Source organism: Lycorma delicatula, chromosome 1, assembly GCF_047948215.1.
Source record: "Lycorma delicatula isolate Av1 chromosome 1, ASM4794821v1, whole genome shotgun sequence".
NCBI lineage: Eukaryota > Metazoa > Arthropoda > Insecta > Hemiptera > Fulgoridae > Lycorma > Lycorma delicatula.
The window spans coordinates 317,837,826-317,865,642 of NC_134455.1; the positions used below are offsets into that span (position 1 = coordinate 317,837,826).

Consider the following 27,817-nt stretch of genomic DNA (forward strand, 5'->3'; position numbering starts at 1 on the left):
ATTGGTAAAATATATTACTTTTTACAATCTAAAATAGGTTAGAGCAAGATGGTTTCCATTCCATTACACATTGCTGCTTGTGTCATAATTGTATGAAAATCAAAAATTTTATCATCTAAAAAAATTTACTAAATAATATCATTTGTCATTTTTACAACTTCTAAACATGTACACTTTTCATAAAGTAGCACATAGTTGAATTAAAAATGTGTTGTATATTAGATAATAGACTTGGCAGTTTTATAATTATTTCAACTTGTAATATTACAGATTTGGTATTGTTTCATTGCTTGAAACTGTAGAATTATGTTCATAACTCTCAATTTGTTAAGACTTTAAATTATTTACCAAAAATAATATGTAGCAGAGAATTATTATTATAAACTTCAGTAACATGACTACATTAAACAAATCAACTAATATTTTGCTAAATAGGAACTGTAATCTATTTTGGTAAAATATTAGTTATTTAATATAATAATATTTAATTTTCATATTTTTTCAAAATATATAAAAAAAAAATCAAATTGGTAAATTCTGCAGTTGAAATTATAGTTATCTCATTATTAGTGTATTTAACTGAATTTATATAATTAAGGGACCTTAGGGTAGATTACCATATTATGATGATGAATATTACAACAAAAATTTGTTTAAACAGGTACCCTAACCCATAGGTTGACAATACAGTAAAATAAACTAATTAATTATAAATATACTGAAAATTTATAACTAATTACTAAAATGGCACAATGTATAAATAATGAAATTAGTAGTCTAAATGTATAATTTAACTATTATATATAATAAATAAAATTATTCACATTTTTAATTTTATAATTCTAATAAAGAATAAAAATCTATTATAAAAAATGAAAATTTTAACTTTAATGCACATTTTACAAACACATATTAAAATATTGAAACACTGCTACTATTAATATCAAGCAATGTTTACAAATAACACATTTATATACTTGAGGAAAATAAAATTATAAAAAAAAAACAAACTCTGCAATTATTACAGTATGCGTTAAACAGTAATAGTGTTCGTAATAAGTTCTTATACAAAGCAGATTATTTTACAGGATTAGATCTGAAACCAAAATAAATAAGAGAATAAACAAATAAAAAGAAGTTAAACAAATTTAATCAAATTTTATAGTAATTTTGCTAATGAACCACAATTATGACAAGTGTAGAATAACAGAGAAGATAAATGTTTTTATAATATAATATACTTAAGAAGTGGGATGTATTGCACACAATTAATAGTTTAATTACCATGATATGACATTTAAAGTACCAGTGTGCACATAAAACACATTTCTTTAGATTCCAACCATCAGGTTTCTATTACTGATATATTAAATCACAATATAAGAGGAATAAATTAGAAATACCTAATCAAAAAAATGATTGAAAGTTTCAATTACAGATAATTATTGGTAAGTACATAAGCTATATTTTTTAATGCAAAGTTTAAATGGGACTTATAGTATATGCAGATTTACAGATTATTTGTCTTCAGGAAAAGTTCTTGAGCTAAGTGTTAATGCTTAATGTTAATGAAAAGTATAAATCTACAATTAGACACGCATTTCACCTGCTTAATATTCATTACTAATAAATGTAAAGTAATTACTAAAATTAAATTTAAGAAAAATAAATAATAAATAAATTTAGATGTTTTGGATAATATTCTGGTTAATTTTATGCTTGAAAACATAGCAACACTGTATTATTTTTTTAGCTTCACTTTTAAAAATATATCATATGAATTTTTTAGTGCTTTGTAAGTATTTTTAGTGCTTTCTACTGTTTTGTTTTTTAATATCTATTTTTGGAAGTTTGTTTTTACATAGTTTCAAGAATGCATATAGATATAGTTTCTTTAAAAGGAAGATTTAACTAATTTAAAATACACTATAAAGTTGATTTTTTATTTTTTTGTTTTTATTTTTAATATACTTAAATGCTATGTTATCTCAGTAACTAGTAGTGTAAGTCATTTTTTTTTTTGTATTTATCATGAGCAGAGGGAAACTGAGATATCAAGCTACCATTATTAATAGTATTTCAAACCGTACACCTTTAATTAATTAGGTTCATTACATAGTATTTGTTTTGGCAAATGGTTTAAAGTTTGTTTTCAATGTTTTAAACACAGTAATGTTGATGTTATCAATATTGCTTTGCATAATGTACATAGTTTCGAATTCACTGCAAATTGCAAGATTCGATGTAAGATTTTCCACTACAGAGATTTTACTGTTTCATTGTTACAGATATTGAATAATAATCTATTTATTAGAATTTAATAACAATGATGTTAATTAAGACAAAACAAATGTATCACAGTTAATTTTTACATTTAGTAGTCAACAACTGAAATACATATAAAAATATATCAACCAAGGAGATTGTGTATTACAGCTACTGCATCATAGATTCATTATGTACTTACCTGTTAGCTAGTGACATTTTAAAATGGGTAGCTTGAACACTTTTTTCCATTATTTGGTTTCAATTTTGAAAAATCTGTGAGAAGTTTATTATTTTGTATTTAAATTGTTTATGATAATTACAGCATCAGAAGAAAACTTGTTACAAGAAAATTTGTAACAACTTACACATCATATTGAAAACAGTTTTTAATTTAAAAGTAACAAAATAATTTTTTAATTTTATAAAGTCTTGATAAAGTTGGATAAAGAAAGATGGCTTTTTGTATGAGATGAATCTATAAAAAAAATATTTTAAAAGGAAATATCATCAAAAATAAGTAAATCAACACTAAACTTGTGCATGAATACAGTAAATACATACTGAAAAATATACACTAGTGATCAGCTAACAGCATTTATTAAAACTATAACTGTGAAATACATCATGACTTAGTTTAAATACAGTTAAGAAATACAGATACTGAATTTGTATACTCATATTGTACAAATTTATTTGTTGATGGATTTTATTCCATAGACTAGTTGGAATGATACTGGAAAAAATACAAAAAAATATCGGTCTCAAGAATTGTTGTGAAGGAAAATAATATAGCATTTATAAAAATTATGGAAAAGATAAACATATAGTTCAGACTTAGCTCTAACACTTCCTTTCCTTTTTTTCTTTTAAACACAGTTAGTTCAAGCATTCAAAAATTTATTGATTTTATTGCATTTTAACAGAACTACTCAAATCATAATAAACAGTTCAGAAACTTGATAATGATTACAATTAAAAAAAAAAATATTATTATATTTTTTTTGCCTAATTTTTAAATCTGATGAAACAAACTTTAATCAATTTAATGCTACTCCTTTCATTTGGCAGATAAAAAGGAGTAATTCATCATAACAGAGTTGTTATGGCTTTCTTTTTCAGAATTTAGTTATGTCTTTAGTTTAATTTAAATAATATAATAAAAAATACTTACAGAGTAAAGCAATAGTGTGTGTAATACACTGGTATTGACATTACACTATACAAAATATGATGACCACTGTCGGTCAGTCAATCTGGGAGGTTGCAAGGTAAAGGTTACACACAAGGCGTTACAGTCATAATTTTATGATGACTGATGATTGATGATGTTAGAAACATGAATGGTAACAATGATGTAATGAGATCTGATATTTTGATGATGGAATTTTCATCTTATAACATTTAGTAAACATCTTCCAATCAATACTCGCAGTCTCCTTCAGTTGTCTCCGACATGCAGTCATCCTGAATGACAAATATTTATAATATCTGAATTTAAAACTATCTTTTAAAATAAGTACAAAGAAATGTCTGTAAGTATACACAGAATATTAATTAAAACAAAAAAAATAAAGGAAAACATACGCTGAAATCTAATATTTAGAATAATCCTTTTGGAATTCTTGACTCACCCATCAGACAACTAGAATTTTACAAGAGAAGCTTTCTTTTTAAGATTATTCATTATGAAATGTTTGTGTCTGTTTTATAAACTAAAGAATTGCTATATTTTTAAAAGGTAGTACAGTAGATAAAGTTTTGAAATCAGTATATGGTTTTAAAATGCTTTTTTTTTGAATTGTTAAAATGTAACACTACATTATTATGTTTTGTCCAATAAAAATGCTATAAACATATATACGAAGGGAAAATTGAAAAAGTAATAAATGAGTATAAGACATGAAAAAAATTATCAACATGTGTAATGAGTGAAATATTATGTAAACCTAGCTAAACATTTTTTTGTTGAGGTTTTAATCCAAAGACTAGGTGGTATAACATTGGAAAAAATTATATTGATCTGAAGAATTGTTGTGAGGGAATGTAATAGTATTTAAAAAGATAATGGAAAAGATAAGCTATAATTCAGACTTTACTATGTTTCCTTTCTTTTTTCTTTTAAACACATTTAATTCTAGCATTCAAAAATTTATTGATTTTATTGTGTTAGGAGATATAATAAAGATTAACTATTAACATATCAGTTACATAGCTACAGTTAGAAGTGTTATATTGATGATTTTTAAAATATTATAATTAATAAATTTAATTTGGTTTACCAAATTATTAGCTTAGAAAATTAGAATTATTAGTTTTAGAAAATAATTAAACATAAAAATTTATCTTATATAAATAAATGATACTATTCTGATCAAAATATAACTGTGCATTAAACTATTATTATCAGGATTATTATGTTTGCCTTGGTAAAGAAGTAACTTTGCAAAGTGGTGTAAAATCATGCATATAATATTATTTTAACTAACATTTTTAAATTATTTGAAATATCCTTAAAATACACTAATCTTTAAAAAATACTTCTGGCTCTTTTTATGCAGTAAAATTTAAATTTAAGCTTAATCTTTAAAATATTATTTAAACATTTTTGAAAAATCCAATTTTTTCTGTGTTAACTGTGATTACAGTTAAGAGCTTAGACACCAACTATCCAAGGGCTTGGATTTACAAGGGGAGGCATATCGGTAATCTGACTTCACATACATATATTTAAAAAAAACTCTTTTTTTATTTAAATATTCTGATTTATTAATAATTATTAAACTTAGATTGTAAAAAAAAAACATTTTACAATAAATAATAATTCAATAATGCAATAAAAAAAAAAAATATGAAAAAAGATCAGAAGTTATTAGTGAAATAGAATTTAATGTATTTTTCATTTTAATTCAAAAAAATTTACAGAGGTTAATAATTATTAATAAATCAATATTTTTAATTAAAAAAAAATTAAAAAAAGTATAAGTATATAAAGTCAGATTCGAACTGATGTGTCCACAGTTATGGATCCGACACATTCTCACTTATACCACATAATTACTTGAGTGACGTGAAACAAAATTAATATATAGACTAATGTAAAATGCTGATACAGACACCACAAAAAAATGTGATGCAATGTGTTGTCCACCATAATGCAATTGTGTAACAGTCCACTTCATTAAAGCATTGGAACATTGTATCTCACTTTCAAAAGAATTAATGAAGATCAGCGAAAAATGTGTATAAGTAATTTAATAGGCGTACAAGGAAGTCATGTGGTGTCCCCATCAGATTTTTTTTCTTTACTGAATATTTGTAAAATACTTAATATTCTCACAAACATGAGGATACGAACCTGTCGGGGGTCCAGGGGGCTTTGCCCCCTTGCTATATATATATATATATATATATATTATACATTTAGATATTTAAATTTTTTGCTATTATTATTGTTATTACGCATTATATTTGTTGTGCATGCAGTTTTATGTATATATATATATACGTATGTATCCTAAAATGGCAACATTTGTACAATTACATGACATAAAATTCATTTTCTAAAAAAAGTTTTCATTAACGTTATTTAATTTTTAAAATTTCCCGTTTCTTTGAATCACCCTTTATTAAAAATTTCATGATATTAAAGGTTTTTACTTTATTACAATGTGTATTTTTTGATCACACCTCGTATATACATATATATACATAATAATATATATACATATATATATATATATATAAATATTAAGTTCATTTGTGTACGCTTCAAAAACTCAAAATGTTCTGCACCGATTGAGCTCAAATTTTAGCACGATATATAACCCGCATCAAAGATTGTTTTCATCTATTTTTAATAAATCTATCTATCTATTTTTAATTTGTTTTTTAATAAATAAGAGGCTAATAAATCAGATGGAAATGTAAACAAAGGAAAACCAATCAGATCAATGCAAGATGGCCGCTGTCAAACACAACGACCAATCACAAAGAGCCCGTATGGCCGTTGCCAATGTAAACAAAATCACAACTGATTAAGTAACAAATTTCTTTGAATTATATTTAACAGCTAAAACATCTGTATTTTATTAAAAAAAAAAAAAAAAAACACCAAAACAAAAAGAAAAGCCACCAAGAAGGATAACTTACAGTAAATAAATTAAACACCCAACTTTCTTACAGCCCAGATAGACTTAAGACTATGCAAACAAATAAAGTCGAAATAACCAAATCCACAGGAAATAATATCCCTACATAATGACCAAAAAATTCTTTGTTAGGTTAAATATTCACTTTTGTCTGAATTTACAGAAGGTATTTACAACGAAGCATTGATAAACATTGAAGATAAGTGCTTAGCTAATGCAAATAAAGTTCTTAGTCAATTAGGAATGCCAGCACCCACCCGAGCTGCGATTGCTTCATTTGATGTGGATTTACGCCGTGAACAGAGTTACAACATTGGTGATCTTCAGTCATATGTCCAATCAAACATTCCCAAATTAACACGTGAACAGAAAGGCATTTATGATCGCATAATGCAAATGATAAATGATGGAGTTGGGGGGAACCTTCTTCTTGGATGCGCCAGGAGGAACTGGGAAAACATTCCTCATCAGATTGATTCTAGCAACGGTTCGATCAAAAAATGACATAGCCTTAGCTCTTGCTTCGTCTGGAATAGCTGCGACATTGTTACCAGGTGGAAGGACTGCGGATTCAGCTCTGAAGTTGCCATTAAACATGCAAATCATCGAGACTCCTTCATGCAATATTTCCAAAGCATCCTGTATGGGAAGAGTATTACAAAAATGTAACTCATTGTCTGGGATGAATGCACGATGGCACATAAAAAATCGCTTAAAGCTCTTGATCGATCATTACAAGATTTGCGTGGAAACGTTCAACCATTCGGGAATGCTTTGATATTGCTCGCAGTTGATTTTAGGCAAACATTGCCTGTAATTTCTCGAACGACACCAGCAGACGAAATAAATGCTTGCCAGAAATATTCAACACTGTGGCGACACGTACGTACACTGCAGTTGATTATGAATATGCGTGTCCAGTTGCAGCAGAATGATCCATCAGCTGAGGTATTCTCACGACAGTTACTGGACATTGGAAACGGATAGCTGCCAGTTGATGAGACGTCTAGACGAATATCATTTCCTGATAATTTTTGTAATTTAGTAAGATCGAAAGAAGAACTGTTCGAAAAAGTATTTCCTGATATTCAAATTAATCATAGAAATCATGATTGGCTCAGTGAACGAGCTATCCTTGCCGCAAAGAATAAAGATGTCTATCAACTTAATAATGTTATTCAATCCAGCATTCAAAGTGAGGAAATTACATATAAGTCGATAGACACCGTTGTGGAAGCAGATGAAGTAGTTAATTATCCAACGGAATTTTTAAACTCACTTGATCTGCCAGGGATGCCACTACACATATTAAAATTGAAAATAGGTGTGCCAATTATCCTGTTGCGGAATATTAATCAGCCAAAACTCCGCAATGGCAAGCGATTTGCAGTTAAGAAATTGATGAATAACGTAGTGGAAGTAACGATTTTAACGGAGCCTTTCAAAGGTGAAGATGTCCTAATTCCTAGAATACCCATGATCCCGACTGATACACCATTTCAATTTAAAAGATTGCAATTCCCAATTCGATTGGCATTTGCAATCACAATCAATAAAGCTCAAGGTCAATCTTTAGAATTGTGTGGTTTAGATTTAGATGCGGATTGCTTCTCAAATGGACAACTGTATGTGGGTGTTTCCGAGTCGGCAAACCAGATAGCCTTTATATCTATGCAGACAGTGGAAAAACAAAAAAAATATTGTATATCCACAAGTATTGCAAAATTAAACTTCTATGAAACGTATGCTTTGTTTTGTTTATCATTTCTCATCCATGCAACGACAATGTGCCACAGCGAAGCGTGGCGGGTACAGCTAGTATATCCATAATAATAATAATATATATTAGGGTAAATTTGATTAATCCAGTGATTATGCATTATTTCAACAAAACCTGGTTAGGTTTTGTTGAAATATGTACGATTTGTTAGTACATGGAGTCAACATAATCTAACCAAAGCTCGCTCGCTAACTTTGACTAATTAACAGTAATGTTTTCATTATTTAATCATGAATTCATTAATTACAACTTACTAGCTGCTTTATAGTAGTTACTGCTTATAACAGCTGTATATATATAAAAAATTAATTAATGCCAAAAGTACCTTAAACAGTTTTAAAATTAAGCAAAAGATACTCAAATTTAGAAATCATTCCATACATACAAAACTTTTGATAATCTTTGTTATGTATCTGAACTAACTATGAAGGTATATAATAATGTTAAATCACAAATAATATCATTTTATTTCTTCAACAAGTTAGGAATAAGTAAATTCAGTATATGAAAGGGTTACCTTTCACAGTGTTTACCTTGCATGTGTTTCGCTTAGTATTTCCAATCAGAGGTAATATGAATTTATCAAACCCTATGTTTATAATCTTGTCGTCTGTGAATGGATTGTTGTGTTAGAAATATACTTCCACAAAAGATTTATTTATTTTATATTTTTGTTAAATTTACTCTCAGCATGCTCATATAAATTAGTTATAAATAAAAAATATCATTTTTTGTAATGCAATTTTCTTATATTGATCTAATAATCAGAGTATTGGAAAAGAAAATATCTGTTACTTCAAACATGGAAATAAAAGCTCTATTTTCTTTTTGTTATGTTAGGAATGTGCAAATCAAGCATCACTGTACCTATGTCGGTACCTACACTTATGTCGGCCAATGGGAAATGGTCTTGCTCAAGCCTCCCTTTGGATTACGGGATTAGCGGTCCTGAGCTCTACGAACTGGTTGCAGTTGTGCTTCTCGGTTTTGCTGCTTGTGAAGGGGGTGGGGGCATGACCGTGATCTGTTTACCGACGCTGGTCGGAGTGCGGGCAGGGAGTGCCCATTCCTCTTCTCGGTTGTGGAGCCGGGTTAAAGGTGGCCTGCTGTGAGCTTGCTCTGCCGAAGTCTTGCGTCGTCCAGTGTATCAGTCACTTCGGCTCTTGGCAGGGATTGTCCCATGAGTGGGGTATCGGAGCCCTTACCACTACGTGCGATCCTTGGGATGTCGCTATCGTGGGTCAGGCAGTACCTGATTCCCTGGTTAAATTTGTGGGAGGTGGCTGACTGGAGGAACCCAGGCAGGATCTATGCTCCGGGGCATGCCCAACCGTCTCTCTGCCCGCACCTTGTGACATCATAACTGGCATAATTTAGGTTTATGGAAAACTTAACATCAACATTTTCCGTGGCAGAGGGTCCACATAAAAACCCTCGTTCTGGAGAGCCTTTGTCTTCACAAGCAAAGAGAAGGAAGAGCATAGAATTTAGTGATAAAGAAGAGGTTATACATTTGGAAAAGAAAAAGGAAACACACACGTTTAGATTGAAGAATAGCGGTTAAGTACCGAAATATTTAGTTGTAAAGAGGAATGACGGTGATTTTTCAAAAACTAGTTCCTTCGTGATAGCTTGTGACATCACGGAAGCTGCTGGAGAACCGGTAAAAGAGACACGGAAAACTGCAGTGGGACTTTTTGTGGAAACTGTCAACGACGTTCAATCTTTGCGATTATTAAAAGTCAAGAAAATCGGAGTCATAGGCATTGAGATCTCTCCCCATGGTACTTTGAACACTTCAAAGGGTGTTATTGTAACACATACCTTTAATAGACCAACCCTACCAGAGAAAGAATGTGCAGGAATCCATAGATTGGATGTGAGGGCTTTTGAGCCACAAACAATGTGGTGCTTCAAGTGTCAATGTTTTGGCCACACGGCTGCTCGATGCCAGAGACCGCAAATATGCTTGTGTGGTGAAGAGATTCATGAAGGTGAGCCATGTAAGGATCCTCATTCGTATGTAATCTGTAGAGGACAGCATTCATGCAGATTCAGAAACTGTCTTGTTTACAAAGATGAAGGAGCTGTGCAGGAAAAGTAAAAACCCAACAGAAAATCAGTTACCTTGAGGCAAAAAGAATCGTAAACCCACGCAAGATTAGTGCAACAACAACTTACGCTCAGGTTGCACCTGCTGTCTATGAAAACCAGTTTCTTGCCAAATTTGCGGTCACTTTGACTAGTATGACTGAGAGGATAATAGAAAACAAAATGAAGTCTCTTAGTCGTAAAGAAACCATAAAGCCAAAGAAAAAATACACCTGATGACATCTTGACTAAACAGATACCAAGCAAGAGGTCCACGTTACTTTGTGTGAAATATTGGATGATGGTGCAAGGAAAGTGACTGCTTTGCAGCCTTCTATGGAGGCTCCCAAGCCTCCTACAACTGAGGTGGTCTCTAAATCACAAAGGCCACAAAAAACCACACATGGTGGAGGGGATCTGTTTCCTTTCTGCCTCAGGCGGTGACTCGTGCGGCGCCTGTGTCGGGGGTTTCCCAGGTTCCCGCCTCACATCGGCGCTTAAACCAAGCATCATGGCCATCGTCGTCTGCGGCTTCGATAGTCTCTGATTTGGCGGCCGGGAGCTATACCGGTGATGACATTCTTGAAGAACACAAAGCTGTTTGTAAAATGAAAAAGAATAGGAGAAAAAGGATGGCCGAAAGGCAAACCAAGTGATTAAATAATTTAAATAAAATTGGCGATTCGATGATTCTACAGGACAACCTTCAATGGATGTTTGTTAAACATCCATGAGATCCAACGCTTTGTACATGATGTAGATTTTATATGCCTGCAAGAAACACATTTCTGCCGAAATGAAAGTTTCCGGTTAAGAATATAGAATACATTTCGGTGAGATCAACTGCCAAATATAAGAGTTGGAGGTGGAGTAGCCATATTAACATCGACTAGAGCTACCACCGAAGCGGTTGAAATAAACACAAATCTGCAAGCGGTCGCAATCAGATTGGAGCGTCCGCTGCTGATCACCATCTGCAGCATATACTCGCCGAATTTTGATTTGAAGGAGGATGACATATCACGATTAACTGCTCAGCTTCCCTCACTCGTACTATGGGTGGGTGACTTTAATGCCAACATTTCTCTTTGGAATTGGATCAAGTAGATCCCCGTTTAAGAGAATTGGAAAAGTTCCTAATCATTTCCGATTTCATTAACTTAAATGATAGTTCAGAGATTTTTTTCGGTGAGAGAAATGAATCAACGTCCTGTATAGATTTAGCACTTATAAGTGCATCTATAGCACCGAGGTACACTTTCCATGTTTCACAGGATCTACATGGAAGCGATCATTTTCCGGTCCAAATTTAACTGAGGTTTCAAGGAAAATATATCCCGTCTTTAAAAGATAGCTGTTTGATAAGGCAGATTGGACAAAATTCACAGCTGCTACGATACTCCCGGAAACAACTGGGATTATCGAAGCCGATATCTATGCTATGACTAACGCAATATTTGACTACGATGAATATTTTAGAAAACAAAAATAGAATTTGAGAGTCTACTAAATTTCAGAACTGAAATCAATTATTCCTGCAATGTACCTCTTAAATTAGATGAACCTCTGAGCCTTAGAGATAGTCGGCAACACAGCTGCTGATACGGATGAAATTATATCATGATAAGGTAGCTGAATACCACTGCAAAACGTAGATTGTTAAAACTATATAATCAGATATAGCCAGATGGAATGTATTCGTAGCAGTGGAGAAAACACATATTGTTCCAGTTCCAAAGAAAGATAAAAGATAAAAATCTGACTGATCACAGTAGTTACCGTCCTATTTCTTTGACGTGCGCTATAGGAAAAATTAAAAAAAAAAGATAATTAATCGACTGGTTTCGATTTTAGAAAAAGAAAATTTCTTATCCTCAAGCGGGTTTCAGGCGATACCACTCAACTACTGACCTAATGATTAATTTAGAGAATACAATATGTATTGTATTCTCTAAATTAATTGTACACTATTTTCTTGTGAAAACATTGTATCGTAGTCTTCTTTGACCTGCAGAAGGCATTCGATATGACCGGGCGTTATGGAGTAATGCTTCAATTACATGAATGGGGCATTCGCGGCAATCTGCCAGTTATACTCAGCAACTATATAAATGATCGTACTTTTCAAGTACTTGTTAACAACGAATACTCGTCAGAAAAAAGATTGGAAAAAGGAATCGCCGTTGAGCGGTACCTTGTTCACGATCGCCATTAATAAACTGATATTAGCTATTCCAACAGAAATCAGGAAAAGTGTCTGTCTATCTGGCAGTTGTATATGCCAGCAACATTACAGCTTTGGTGAAGCACAAATTGAAACGTTCGATAAACGCCCTCAATGAAGTTGCGAGGAATAAGGAATAATAGTTTCAAATTTTCACCAGAGAAAACGTGCTGTGTACACTACTGTAGGAAGAGAATTCGTCACCGAAGTTCTGTTTTGACCATCAATGACCATCCAATAGAATACAAGGATAATCTAGGATTTTTAGGTCTGTTATTAGTTAAATCCCTAACATGAGGATTACATATACAGGACTAGAATGATAGAAGCTCTAAACATTATTAAATGTTTATCCAACATTAATTGGGGGTCAGATAAACAAATACTACCGAGGCTGTATAAAGTATTGGTTCAATCGAAACTCGACTACGGATATATTGTGTATTCATCCGCGAAAAAGTCGCATTTACGAAAGCTAGACTTAATGCACAACAGGGGAATAAGATAGGCCACCGGCACTTTACATTCAAGTCCGGCGACTAGTCTAATGTCGGAGGGCGGAATAATGCCACTGCCTTATAGAAGAGAGATCCTATTGCTAAGATATGCGGCAAATATATGGGCCTTTCCTAATCATAAAAATAATAAAATATTTAATAATCACCTTTTAGTTTCATTATACGAACGTCGAGCTACCTATTCCAGACCACCCGGAATACGATGTTACGAATTGAGGAGAAAATATAAAATTGCTTTACCAGAGAGACTTTAGCAATTTTTAAAGAAAAATAACGCCATGGCTCTTACCAGCGGTAAATACAAGACTGGATCTCTCCTGTGGAAAAATAAATGAGAATCCGGCAGTGATCATTCAATAGGAATTCTTATGAAACCTCAGTAGTTACTAAGGATAGATTAAGATTTATATTTACGGTTCTGAAAAACGAACACGGTGTTGAATGCTCCATATATGTAAATGGTGAAGCCCATTTTTGGAAACTACGAGATATGGCAAGTGTTTATACGTTGGAACTTATTGCCATACAGCATGCTCTGCGCTACTCGGAACACTACTGCGAAAAGAAAATACTAATACGAGTATGTTCCGATTTTCTAAGTGTATTTACTGCAATTCGGAATAAAAATATTGAGGACGATCTTATAGCAAACATCCTATCCATTTGTACGTTTTAAACGGTCAAGGACAGCGATGTGTATTTGTATTGACTCTAGGGCATGCTGGTATTACAGGAAACGAAAGCACAGACAAAGATGTCAGAAAGGCAACAGTCTGTGAAAACCTGGATAGAATTCCTGTGTTGTTAAAAATATTCTAACTAACACATTAAGAAACCGGATTGGGGCAGATTAAATACGAAACTAAACGGAGTTAAAACTTCTCCATATAAATGGAACAGCGACGTAAAGCTGACTCGCCGAGAACAAGTGGTGATGATCAGACTCAGAATCGGTCATACACGAATAACAAATTCATATTTGTTAACCGGTGAAGAAAGACCAATGTGCGGTGTTTGTAATAAAGCATCTACAATCAAGCCTCTAATAAAAGAGTGTATCATGTATGAGGACCCCAGAAAGAGGTTCGGTCTAAGAAATAGTATCGCTGCTAATTTGGAAAATGGAAATGAACAAAAAATAGTTGCGTTTCTGCACGCGAGTGGTGTATTGCAAATTCAAGCTGTGTTAAGGAATCTCAAGTGAGTAGTTAATTGTATGTATAAAAGGGAGTCTTGAAGCGTGGAATATATAAGCCCGGGAGGAAGCCCTCTTGCTTAGAGCGCCCGGGCTCACCTGAATGCAAGAATGGGGGAGTTGGGTTTATCCGATGATGAAATAAGTAACCCTCGAGGGTGGACAGAGAGCGCGGGATAAAGAACATGCCTGGAGCCAGGTAGGACAGAACTGGGAAGGGCAGCCTTTCTGCTGGGGAGTTTTCTGCCCGCCTAAACAAGTGGTCGAATTGCTTATATGACCCGGGAGGACCCCGATGTATTAAATCCTACAGGACAATTTATAGGAGGTAGTTAACTGCCACGACATCCTGCATCAACTGATATGCTGCTTAACGGCGGTTCAAGTTGCCCCGTAAGTGCTTAAATAAAATAAGGGAGAAAAAAGGAAATATTGGTATTGTGAAGCCGTTCTTTTTCATTTATATTTTTGTGTTTTATTTTTATTTTTTTTAATTTTAATATCGAGGTCCTTTACACCATCTAAGTGTTTTCACTGTTTGTGTTTAAATGTTTTGTCTTGATTATTTTGGTGTTTTTAAATAAAATGTACGGGCCCTTTACATCCTTACATATGACGAACCTGATGGTGATTTAATACCTATTTAAAAATATATGACGAGGGCTAATGACCGTCGAAGTCGATGCCCATACAACTAAATAACAAAAAAAAAAAAAAAATAATGATAAAAATGCCCTGAGGTAGGTAATCCCCATTTCCGGAAGACACCAGCTTCGTTCCACGTCCAGGGCGGCCCAGCAGTACATATGTACAATACATATAGCTGGCTGACGGGGCTTCGAGTATATTCCTCGGAAATGTGATCTTTTTGACCTGGCTTTCACATTCAGGTCACTCTTTTGATTGGATTTTGTTGGCTGTCTGTAGATCATGTAAATCAAAAATGGTTTGGAAATAGACTTACACCACATTTAGGGCTGGCGATGTGGCGGCCAGGTCGATGTTTTTACAGGTGTAACGGAGACCCTTCCGTTGTCCATATGCATTGTCCTGCGATGGCAAGCATGTAGCGAAGGAGCCCATATATGTCGGTGCATGGGAACCCTGAAAACTTCTGTGAGTAGGGTCCTGGAGTCAGTGTAGAAATTGCACATCCGGTCTCTGCCAGGACATATGCTGGTTCCACCGGAGTACCAGATCGGACCTCCAAGGTTAGAAGCCCTTGAATGGGAGTGTATCCCGGCGGCTAGCCTTGCTACAGAAGGGATCAAACACAATGCAACAATTTGAACAAAGCGCAGAGGGTGCACGTAAACACCCTCTTTTAGAAACAGCCGATTCACCACAAGCGAAGAGGAAATGTAGTAAGGAGACATAGAAATTCAGAAAAGATACTGACAGAATCAATATAGACTTTAGGAAAGCTTTGTTTTGAAATAATGTGTCCAAACCAAGATATTTAGTTATTACGAGGGAGAATGGAAACTTTCAAAAGGTCAGCCTACTCTCAATTTCCAGATAGATTACGAATTATGCTGGTGGTCCTGTCAAGGAGATTCGAAAGAATTTTAATGGATTGTAGTGTAAACTGTTAACTACAGTCAAAGCCACAAAGTTGAGTCTCTGAAGAAGATCTGTGAGTTCACGGTGTTTGTACAACATCATAATACGATTAATTAATTCTTCGAAAGGAATCATTGTTTGTCGTGACCTTCTAACTGCACGGAAGAAGAAATAGTAGAGGAAATGTTGAGTCAAGGAATCATTCAATGCCGCAGGTTAACCATGAGAAGAACCTACGGAGGAACACTCTGAGATCAGGGTTTCATCTTTGCGCCCTGCATTTGGACAGGCACAGAATGCTAACATCGTTCTTACTAAACGGGCAACGAATATTCTTGCTGGTGTTGTAAGGGTAAAGGTCGGTTGGTAGTCCTGTCACGTCCAGTTGCGTGAGGATGTCCCTAAATGTTATACATGTTGGAAGCATGGACACATCGCTTCAGGGTGTAAAGGATCTGATACAAGGAAAGCCTGCTTCAATTGCGGTGTTGATGGCCATTTCCGAGCTGCGTGCCAGTAGACGGCGAAATGTGTTAAATGTGGTAGGGAGGGCTTGGAAGCTCAACATGTGCAAAATGAAGCTGTTTTATTTAAACACTAACAGGAGTCGGCTGGCCCGCAACCTCCTGTGGGAGGCCTTAGCTGCTGGAGGAGCAGATATCATTCTCTGTTCGGAACCCAAAGTGGACACCATCCGAGGAGGAGGATGATGGGCGTCTGATGTTAGAGTAAACGTCGCTAATCGAGTTTTGATGGGCGCGGTTGACCCAGCTCACTCGATTCAGGGGAAGGGTACGTCCGCGTGCGGGTCGCAGGTGTATACCTGTACTGCTGTTATATTTCCCTCAATTCATCATGGGAGGACTTTGTAAGCTTTTTGTCAGACCTGGGAGATGATGTCAGGATTGCCTAGATATTATACTGGGCGACTAACGCAAAGATAGTTGAGGTGATATCACTGCAGAAGGGGAGAGGAACTGGTGGCGTTGACGTCCTCTCTCATCTTATTGTGCATGAATGACGGTGCCCGACCTTCTGGCGGGAGGGGAGTTCCGTCATTGACCGCGTGTATGTCTTGGAGGTCGTCGCGCTTCGTGTAACGAGGTGCGAGGTGTCGAGTACGGAGCTGGGTAGCGACCTTCGTGGTAATTTGTTGGAGCTGGGGACTCTGCTGACTGTTCGGCGGCATGTCAGCTGGCGCCTTGGGTTGGCGAGGCATGTCTGGAAAGACTGAGGGCGAGGTTCGCCGATTGCTTTAACAGACCGAACCTGCGAGTTCCGGAGGAATTCTCGGAAGTGCTAGAAGCTGCCTGTAGGAACTAGCTAACGAGAAGGGGAGTTCCACCCCGCAAGGTATACTGGTGGACTTCCAAGATCGGCGTGCTGAGATCGAAGGTCAATTAAAAAAACGCCATCTGTTGCGGAGATGTACTGCAAGAGGTAGATTGGAGGCCGAACAACTGAGGGATGATCTGACGACCGCAAGAAGGGGACTCAAGAAGGAAAAGATGGTGGCTTGGAAGCGCCTTTTGGATGAGCTACAGGAGGATCCTTGGGGACAAGCTTATCGGCTTGTCTACAAGAGGCTACGCAGGAAACTTCCGATGATTTCGGCGGATCGGATGATTCCAAATTGGATTCCCATTTCCCCGTTCTTCAGGCGCCGACGTGACAAGAGGACCCTAACCGGATAACCCTTTCGGAGCTTCGTCTTGCAGTGGATAGGCTGAATGTCCGGAAGAGCCCTGGACCCGACGGTTACGAGGGTCGTGGCTAAAATAGTGGTGAGGTAGTTTTCTTACACGGTGTTAGATTGTATGAATGATGCGTTTGTGAGGGACTCCTTCCCGTTATGCTGGAGGAATGCGCGTATGGTGTTACTGCCTAAGCCAGGAAGGGACCCGGAGTTCCCGGGTGCTTATAGACCGATTTGTCTTTTAAGCATCATGGGAAAGACCTACGAACGGGTGGTCGAGAGTCGGCTTCGTGAGCAGATTGAATATCATGGACAGCCATGAACAACATGGCTGTCTTGATCAGGGTAGTGGATGAGGCCCAAGTGGAAGAGAGGCAACGAGTCCTTGAGGGTTATCCACGATTGGCTTGCACATCGGGGTCTTGATGTGGCGGCGGATAAGTCTGAAGCTCTTGTCTGTTCTGGGAGACGGCCCCTTCGTGAGATTATGTTAGGGGGGGGGGGTAGCAATTAGGCAGGTTGGGACTACGAAATATTTAGGAGTGTGATTTGATCGAGGACGCTCTTTTGGTCAGCTCTTTTGGTCAGCACGTGGTGGCGACGAGGGACAAAGCAGATAGAGTGCTGGCTGCCATGTCAAGGTTCTTAATTAATGCAGGTGGTCCGAGACAGAGTGAGAGAAGGGTAATAGGCGAGACATTACAGTCAGTAAGTACCGTGAGATGCTGGAATCCGTGCAGAGAAGGCTGCTCTTTCGTGTGACCTGTAGTTACAGGACAGCCTCCTACGTTGCTTTATGTGTGGTGGCTGGTACACCCCCTATTGACCTCATGATTGAGGAGCGGTGACTCCGCTTTGAAGAAGTGCTGAAGCGTGAGGCCAGAAGGTGGAGTTCACCCAGAGCCTCATCCTTCACCGGCTTGAAGCCCTTGACTCCCTCCATAGTCTGGTCTACCTTGATTGCCAGACAGTCATGAAACGACCGAGTCCAAGGCAAGATTGGCACCTTGGAGTACCTCACATTTTAATGCCAGATCCGAGACCAACAATGCATATTGACTCAAATAGTAGTCGACAAGCTGCCGAATCTCTAAGGACGCTCTCAATTTCGTTTTAGAGGAGATTTTGGTCCACTCCGAACGCATTTCCTTGATCCGCCGTAAACGTTCGGACCTGGAGTTCACCTGCTTCTCAGCGGGCTTACCTCCCAAGACCTTCCACCTAGGGCAAATCACTACACCGCCATCCTCCACTTCCCTTGACTTCGTGGGGAGCCGCCTTTCGGGCTTGGCTCGCCCCTCCTTGCCACGCACTTTTTGTGCAGTTCCGGACGCAGCCTTCCCCGCACAACTCATGACAGAGGTTTCGGGCGGTTTTTTTGTGCAATCCGCTTCACGAAGGCACAACACCTTTTCTGTGGAAATCTCCGTGACCTTTTTTTCGGAGGACCTGGTTTCTGTCGAGACCTGCCGATTGACCTTCTCGGCTGGAAGGGGTCAACGGCCACCAAGTCCTTGGCAAAACCAACTAAGTCCTCCAAGCAATCTCCCCCGGATTGCTCCATCGCATCTTAAACAAGCAGCACCGACTAGGACGCCAGGCACTACGTTTATAGCCTGAAAGAAACTAACACCTAACTCAGGGCAAGGTGAGCGTTTAACAATTTTTTTCAGCAAGGTCATCTGTTCTCACGTAATCCCACTTGAAATGTCAAATGCTAAAAGCTGCTAAGTCAGACCACCGGCGAGAAAGGAATAAGTCTGTACCTTCATAGGCAAATTAAAGAATACATATCCGACAGATGGTGTGCTGTGGATGCCCAAGAACAGATTAGATTCCGCATATTTGCAGGAGTAACACAAGGCTCCATTTTGGGGCCATTACTATGGATTATAGCCTACGACGGGGTTCTGGGACTTCAACTGCCAGAAGAGGTAGAGACCATTGCTTATGTGGACGATATAGGGTTATTGGTGAAAGGAAGACGTGAAGAGGAAGTACAAGATAGAGGTAATCAATCGTTAGCAATGATCGATAACTGGATGAGGGCAAAAGGTTTGACTCTGGCACTCTCGATATACATTCTAATGACAGGCAAACGACAAATTCGACCGATAAATTTAGTAGTAGGAGACCAACCAATTCATGAGACAAGCCCCCTAAAATATCTAGGGGTGTTACTGGATAAAAACGGTAAATTTACTAGCCACATCATTAACTGTTTCAAGAAGGTGGAAGGCATGGTAAAAGCATTGACCGCTTTATTAACATCAAAAAGTGCGCCACGGGAGTCGAAGAGGAAATTGGTAGAGTCAACAATAACATCGTCAATCTTATATGCAGCACCAGTGTAGAGGACATCCTTACGCATAAAAAGGAATTTGACTAGAGTTAACAGCATACACAGGAGAGCCCTAATAGGAGTACTTTCCGCATACTGTATCATACAACAAGGCCCTCTGTGTCCTCGCTTCAGTTCTGCCAGTCAACCTTCAAGTGGGAGAAAGGTTGGATATAGCTCATGGCTTGAGTAAGAGAGACGTTAGAGAACGCATGATGACTGAATGGAAGAACATGTGGCGTGCAAGAGGGGTGGCACAATAGACCTAGCGAAGTATACATGACCTACACGCGTGGATCGGCAAAACGTTTAGTGAAGTAAACTTCAACATAGTGCAGATATTAACGGGGCATGGTAATTTTCAAGATGCATGCGCAAAATAGGCAGACGTGCGTCACTGTCATGTATATTTTGCAAAGACGAGGATTCTGTTGAACATACAGTCTTCAAATGCCGAAAGTGGGATATACAACGGAATAGGACGGGTATTGCACAGGGAACACCAGATACCCTTGTGAACTACATGTTATAAATTGAGGAACACTGGAGGACAGTCAACAAATATCTACGGAGGTAATCAGGAGTAAAGATCAAGAGGAGTGGCGCTGGGGCTATTAATATATAGATGGAGGACAGTCCCAGAGGTGAGGGCTGGCTTGCCCAGGTATGCCACTGCCAATGATCCACTGGGGACTCCAGGGGATGGTAGGCACAGTAAAAGAGAAAAGACCTGTGTTTTGGGCAGATATGTTCAGACATGGTGTCAAGAAATGGCAAAATAAAGACTCCTCAAAACAGCTGACCAGCGAGTGACCTACCATGCTGGATATACAGCTGGGTGGTGGGAAGGCTCGTTATTGTAACCACACACTCCTCTAGGTGGAGTTATACCCATCAGTCCGAACCGATCTAGAGGAGTAGAGGAAAAAAAAGTATTGTTGGATATAAAGAAACAGTTTACTTTTCAGGTCTCACTTTGGACCTTTCATGAGGGCACATATAACAGAGCTAATAACTAAGTGTCAGAAAGCCCCAAATGTCATCAAGTGTCTGTCAAATTTGAATAAAGAGGTTTGTTGAGACTTTACAAAGCATTGGTCCAATCTAGAATAGATTACGGATCAATAGTATACGGTAGTATATTTTTTTTTGCCAAAAAAAAATGTCAAAGTATACTCTGCCAAAAAGTCTCATTTTAAGAAACTCGACGTGATCCATAGCAAAGGAATCAGGCTTGCTATAGGAGCTTTCCGTACCAATCCAATTGACAGTATAATGTTAGAAGCAGGAGTTTATGAGGTTGCATTATCAGATTGCTTTCTTCAGCAATCTGAAGTAAGCAAAGCTCTGACAACTGATTTTGAAAATTTGTTTTGACTTTCTAAAGATATTTTATAGTTACCATCCTGAAGGTTTGTCAGTATCTTAGATTGTCATCCTTTAAAAACTCTTTAATAAATATTATTCTTTAATTTTTTTAAGTATTCTGTAAATAACCAAGAAATAAAAAAAAATTGACCTCATGTAGTAATATTAAATGTCAAGAGATGACATTTGAAAAGCTCAATTTTAAACATTATAAAAGCAAGAGCCAATAATACTTTATAATATATCATATCCAGGAGTGATGACAGAATTTTCTAGGTCTCTTTTTTGAAAATGAAATCTTAACTCTTTTATCTGTGTTATTAAAAATATTTCATAAAAATAGGCAGGAACTTTAAAACTAGAATTTACTTCCTAAAACCGTCCTGAAGATTTATTAATATCTCAGATTGTCATTCTTTAAAAACTCAGTAAATTATTATTCTTAGATTTTTAAAAATATTCTGTAAATAACCAGGAAGTCAAAAAATTTGACTCATAAAGAAGTATGATATACACAGATTTATTTTGTTCATTACGGTACATGCAAAAAAATAATAAAGCTATCTATTTTTTAAAAACCCAGACTGAATAGAAATTAACAGCAAAACTGTATATATTATTTTTTACCAATTCAGAGATCATCAAAGTAATGTATAAATTACGGATATCCTTAAATGCAAATTAATATTTTAAATTGAAAATTAATTTAATTTACTTAAATTAACTTTAATTGTCAATTTCTAGCATGCTTTTTGGTGGTACTTTAGACATTGGTTTTTCTTCTAGCCACTTTTTACAATTATTGTTTTTCCCAGTTTATTATTTTTATGTAATTTTTTTATTTGTATTTTTATATTTAAACCATCTCTTATAAAATTATACTGACTTCCAGCGTAAATTATCATTAATTTTTCTCTTTGCTGATCAATAAATGCATTCTAAGCTCTCTGTGACTGGTTATCCCAATTTTTAGATACCAGATGATGTCAGAGTACATATGTCTCCTCTTGGCACAGAATTATCCACCCCTCTTCTCTATAGCTAACAATATTTTCGGCCTCCATGATGGGAGTGGTTGCGTCACAGCCTTTCCATCCGGAGGTCCCAGGTTCGAGTCCTGGTCAGGCATGGCATTTTTCATACTAAGCTTATGTGGCGATATCGTCAAGCAAAAAATTAAAAAAAAGATAAAAATATTTTACATACATTAAATGCATCTTATAGGTTTCTGTTACCTTTTTTAGCTGTCTTTCTTTCATACCCACCTGAAATCAATCTCCTTGTGAGGTTTTTCAAACATAAGCTTCTCCCTTTAAAATAAATTTATGCTTTCAATTCTCCAATAGTTTTTTAATAGAATGGAAAGTTATTTGGCCCAGTCACAATTTGGGAGACGCAATGTTTTTCCTAATGTACTAACTGAATTGCTGGGTTTGCATGTCACAACATAAAATTAATTATTTCATTACTTTCATAATTATTTTTTAGCACTGTTTTTTGACACACTGGTAGCTTTTTTTGCAATGTTATATCTTCAGATCTATGATGAACTATCAATGTTTTCCTTAGCATTTATAAATCAGTGAATATTTCATATACTACTTCACTTGCATGTTTTTGCTACAAATTGGATTTGATTTTAATTTTGATGCAGATATTCTAAATTATGAACTGGAATAAAATTAACCTATTTACTGTTCACTGACATCATGAAAAAGTACAAGAAGTAATAATAAGACTTACATGAAAACTACAAGAAATATCTACCCTACAATAACTCTACTAAAACAATAATAATTTTGGACAGAAAGAATGTGATGATCACTGATGTACTAGATGTGCTAGAGCGCCTCTACAGACAGTCCTGTAGCCCAATTTTAAGAACAGAAAGTGAGGAATCACATTGAATTGCAAAAACTTAGCTTGCTAGGTGTGCTAGTCTACCATCTATCCATAACGTAGGGTTAAAGAATGAATATCATGGCTATGGGTTAGTGCTATCAACTGAAATTTCCTGTTAAACTAAACATGATATATATAGTATCATCTGTACCCTTCCTACCTCATTCTAGTCCCCTTTCTCCAGCTAAGTTCACCACAGAAGGCAAAGTTGCTCTGCCAAAAGCAATCACTCTCATCGACCTGAATTAGAGTTCTTAAATTACATTAAAATGATCATGGTTAAGTACAAAAGCTTTTTATAGAAGTGATGATGAAAATAACACTTTTAATGTTAAGTTGCAGCATAAAAAAGAAGTATAAAATGCAGTATGTTTTAATTGCAGTATAAAAAATGAGTGTTATGATAGTAATTTTACAATATTTATAAAATTTGCATTAATTTATTCCCCTTAGGATAGGTCTTACTTAATTGTATACTTTTAATTATCAGATGGTAATATTATCATCACCAATCAGAATATAAAAGGAAAGGAATATAAAAGGAAATTGTTAAATTAAATTCTAAATAAACAAAAATAAAAAAAATACTTTACTAACATGTTCCTGCTATTGCCTAAAGCTGAAAAAACTTGTTCCAACTTCCCACTCCACAAAATCTAAAGGACCAAAGCATTCATCCCAGAATGATTCCATCATTCTATATAGGTGCATCTGTACACCTTCAAATGAATGGTTCTCATCAGGATATGTCTGAAATTAAATAAAAATATTACATAATTAATTAATTTTTAATACAAGAATATCAAAAAATCCTAATCAGAAAATTTGCTTATTAAAATACAAGTAATTTCACTTTTTGTTTTGTTAAGCTGTTTTTATTGGACTTACAACAAGCTGGATTAGAAAAAATAATTAACAAAATTGCAATTAGAAAGAACTAGAATTTTCTATGTTTTTTTTTTTTATGATTGTTGGTGATGAAAACTATTTTACACTAAATTTCAGTATTGATAACAAATTATTAAAACAAGTGACTATCAATTCAGATGGTGAACCTGCCATGCAACATTGTTTTACATTAGTGATAATAATAATAATATTTATATTTTGTAATACCATCCAGCCCTTTTAGAATGGAAGTTCAAGACTCTGGCCTCCATGTTTCCCATGGACATAGCAATCAGATTGCTGTAAAATTGATAAACTTTATTGTTATGATTACTGACGTGATCAACTGATGCAATTTATTTATTTATATTTATTCTCTAATAATTTATTATAAGTGCATTGATTTATTTTTTATTGTTGTCTTTATTTTCTTGTTAAATCAATTTCTATTTGATGTTATTGTGTATAATATGATTTATTTGCTGAAAAACTTCTTTTCAGTTATTTGAATTTGAGCTGAAAATAATGCGAGTAATATTTACATTTTTTAAAGTCATTTTGTAAAAATAATAAATGAAATGGTAAAATATAATTATAAAAGTAAATATAATAAGTGCATTGAAATTAATAAAAAAATTCTGATAACATTATGATCTGAAAAAATGTCTTCACAGTCTGAATATGTTAACTGCAGAGAGTTTTTTCAAAACATTTTTCTGGATGTAATCCAGGTTGTATTTCAAAATTCTGCAGTAGAATTTTGTACATCTTTTGCCAGGAACACTTATCATTGCAAACAATACAGTATTCTTTTCACATTCTCAAGCAATAGAGTAAGTATATTTTCTCATTTTAAGGGTTTATCATCATCGAAATTATGATGTTCCTCCACACATATTTTTACTATGGAGGTTACCTGTGAATGCTTCACAAACATTTTTCTTTATTTTCTCTCCCATACATCAACATCATAATATCCATCTGATTAGTTGCTTGAATTAAAATGAATGAATTAACAAATAATATTTTCTAACAGCCAGAACAGTTCCCCATCACTTGATGCATTTTTTAATGAAAGCATAAGAAAGAAGTACCAAATCCTCTCTTTCCATCAACTCATTGTAATATTTGTATAGAGCTGTGTCCTTAGTTATTATTTTTTCTGCTTTCATTTTTCTTATGTTTCACTGCTGATGAAGATTTATCATAAAGTGTGGTCAGCAAGGTAACATTTAAGGTTCCAGATAACAACTGAAAACTTGTCTTATTTTCTGTACTACATCCATCCATTTCAATTTTTCTCATTTCACATTTATTTATATGTTACTGGAATAAGCAGGCTTTTTCTATAGTTTTTAATAATCCCTTTTAAATTAACTTTTATAGACTAAGTTTATTTGTGGTCTTAAAAAAACATATATGTTCATAGTTATTAATATTGAGTTTGATTTATATTTGAGTTTTTAATTAAATGTCAAACAATCCTCTGAAAACTTTCAAATCTGGGCATATCAACTCAATTATGGTTTTTTTTGTATATGGCTCTAAGGCATAAATATATCCTTTACTAGTTTTTATCAATATGTAAATTTTTGTCATATTATTTTTGAAGTCTAGGTTCATTACAAATTTCACTCCTGAATTCACTTATGTTTTCAACACTTACTTTATTTGAAGGGCAAAAAATTCTCTAAATTTATTTTCCAAATACAAATTACATTGTGCACTTTAGCTGATTACTCTTACATAGGGAAAGTTAGTGGAGTATTAACCTGCAGATTCCAAAGTATTTGTAACACAGCACATGAAAAGAAAGAAGCATGCGAAACTGACAATAAATGATTACAAAATAAAAAAGGAAAGAGTGTACAACATACTCGTAATTCAACCTATTCAATGAATAGGTAGTAGCACTTTATAGATAACTACTATGATAGATAGATAAATAGATCAGAGATTATTACGATTCATTATGTACCCTCATCATCTACGATGATTCTGTACTCTCATTAGTGACAGTCACTAGTCACATCCTAACTACCTTCCTTAATTGCTAATTTAAAGTAAATGAAGATTTTTATGGAGTATTTTTGTCTCCTTGAAACCTTCTATTAGTTTATATCAGGTGGAGGGAATCTCTGTATTTCTTCAGATAGGAAAATAACCCTCCTCAGGTTTTCCTTGCTTTCCATTTTCCTTAATTGTAGCCTGACTAACTTTTTACTTTTGTTACTTATTCTTCTTCTTCAGAGTACAATTACTCAAGTGACTGGACATTAGTTTAACTAAATCAACCTCCTCCTTTTCCACATTATAATATTATCAATAATTAAAATATAGAAAACATATTTCCATATATTTTCTATAAGATAGTTTAAAATAGGAATAATCTTCACTTAATTGTAAAACCTTTTTTCTGTTCAAGCCAAAAATGAAAAGACTGGTCTTTGTTAAAGTATAATCAATTCTATTTTTATTTAGCTCAACTTGGTTTCTGATTTCCACTACCTCTCTTTTAAACTTTTTAAGTTCTCATTTAAATTTTGCTCATTTTATCCATTTTAGTTTCTATTGAACCCAGTTTAATTAGCATATGTATATGGATTGAATTTTTCCTCCATGGTCTACTACATACTATATCAAATAAGGGGAAGTAAACAGTATTGCTAGCTCAAAAATCATTCACAACTACTATAATATTAAAGCTAGCTCAAATATACAAAACAAGAAGCTATTGTCTAATGATAGGTCATTGTAACTTTTTAGATCAAAGTCATTGTATGTATTTGGTTATATTACAATAACTGTCTAAACAAGTAAGCAGTAAAGAGTAGATAAATATCTAATCAGTACTGGAAACTCAGGATCTCTCACACATATTGGACTTGAAGAGTAAATGTATTCAAAGATTAGTAAAACAAATACTAGCCTCTCATTCAGACTATTATTTACACAATTAAAAGTGCATTAAAGCTCTTTGAAGTAATTCTTGTCTTAAAATAATAAACTCAGTTCAACCTGCTTAAAAATGTTATAAAATTGGAATGAAAGAAATATGACCTTCAACTTACAGAATTTGCTCTTCAACGACTTCCTGCATGTATTAAAAATTATGTTTTCTGACTGTTGGGTTTTATCTTTTTTTTTTCAGGTAACTATTTTTGGTTAATTTTGAATTTATGTAACTCCATATTTCATAACAGTTTAATAATTTCTTACTTTATACTGTCTGTCTCAGACGTTTTGACGAAAGATGAACAGGATTACCATTCCACTGCATTACCATAGATACCAGTCAGAGCAGCAGCTCTGACTTAAAAGAAAGTAGTAATGATGTTCAATATACAGCCAGATTCTATAATAAAAAGATTGAAGGTGTCATTTGTAAGGCTGAATATCACCTACATTTTGATGCGATTGGAATGATGTTATACAGCAACATGTTTAACACAGTGAAAAGCAAGCTATTTAAAGTAAGCTTGCCATGGAATGCTTGATATTCTTAAGGATGACTATGTTGCTTTTGAGAATTAAGAACCATGCAAATGTTGCCTACAACTTTTACAGTAATGGCAATTAACAAACATGTATCAATTAGATCTCATTCTTTTTTTGTTAACATATCAACCAGTTTAATTAATAGGTGAGTATAGCACATAAATCTCAACACAGGAAAATCTGAATATTCCTACTAGTAAGAAAATCTATAATTGTTACTCATATATATGAATAAATAAATAATATACCTAGTTAATCAAATTACAATAAGTTTGAACTTTATTTGAGTATAGATGGTTTCAGTTTTTTGAATAGCTTGTAGATTTATTACAAACAC

The 27,817-nt window shown here is 34.7% G+C and overlaps 1 protein-coding gene across 1 annotated transcript in view; it reads right to left on the reverse strand.

Moving 5' to 3' along the window:
- Positions 1-987: 987 nt before the first annotated feature.
- LOC142334180 (dipeptidyl peptidase 4-like) overlaps positions 988-27,817 on the reverse strand; it is a 399,200-nt gene continuing 372,370 nt past the window's right edge. The window contains exons 19-21 of the mRNA XM_075381991.1: positions 23,692-23,844; positions 3,440-3,732; positions 988-1,096 (exon numbers count right to left, since the gene is read on the reverse strand). Coding sequence (XP_075238106.1) covers positions 23,701-23,844 — 144 coding nt within the window. The 3' untranslated portion in view covers positions 988-1,096; positions 3,440-3,732; positions 23,692-23,700. The remainder of the gene's footprint in view (positions 1,097-3,439; positions 3,733-23,691; positions 23,845-27,817) is intronic.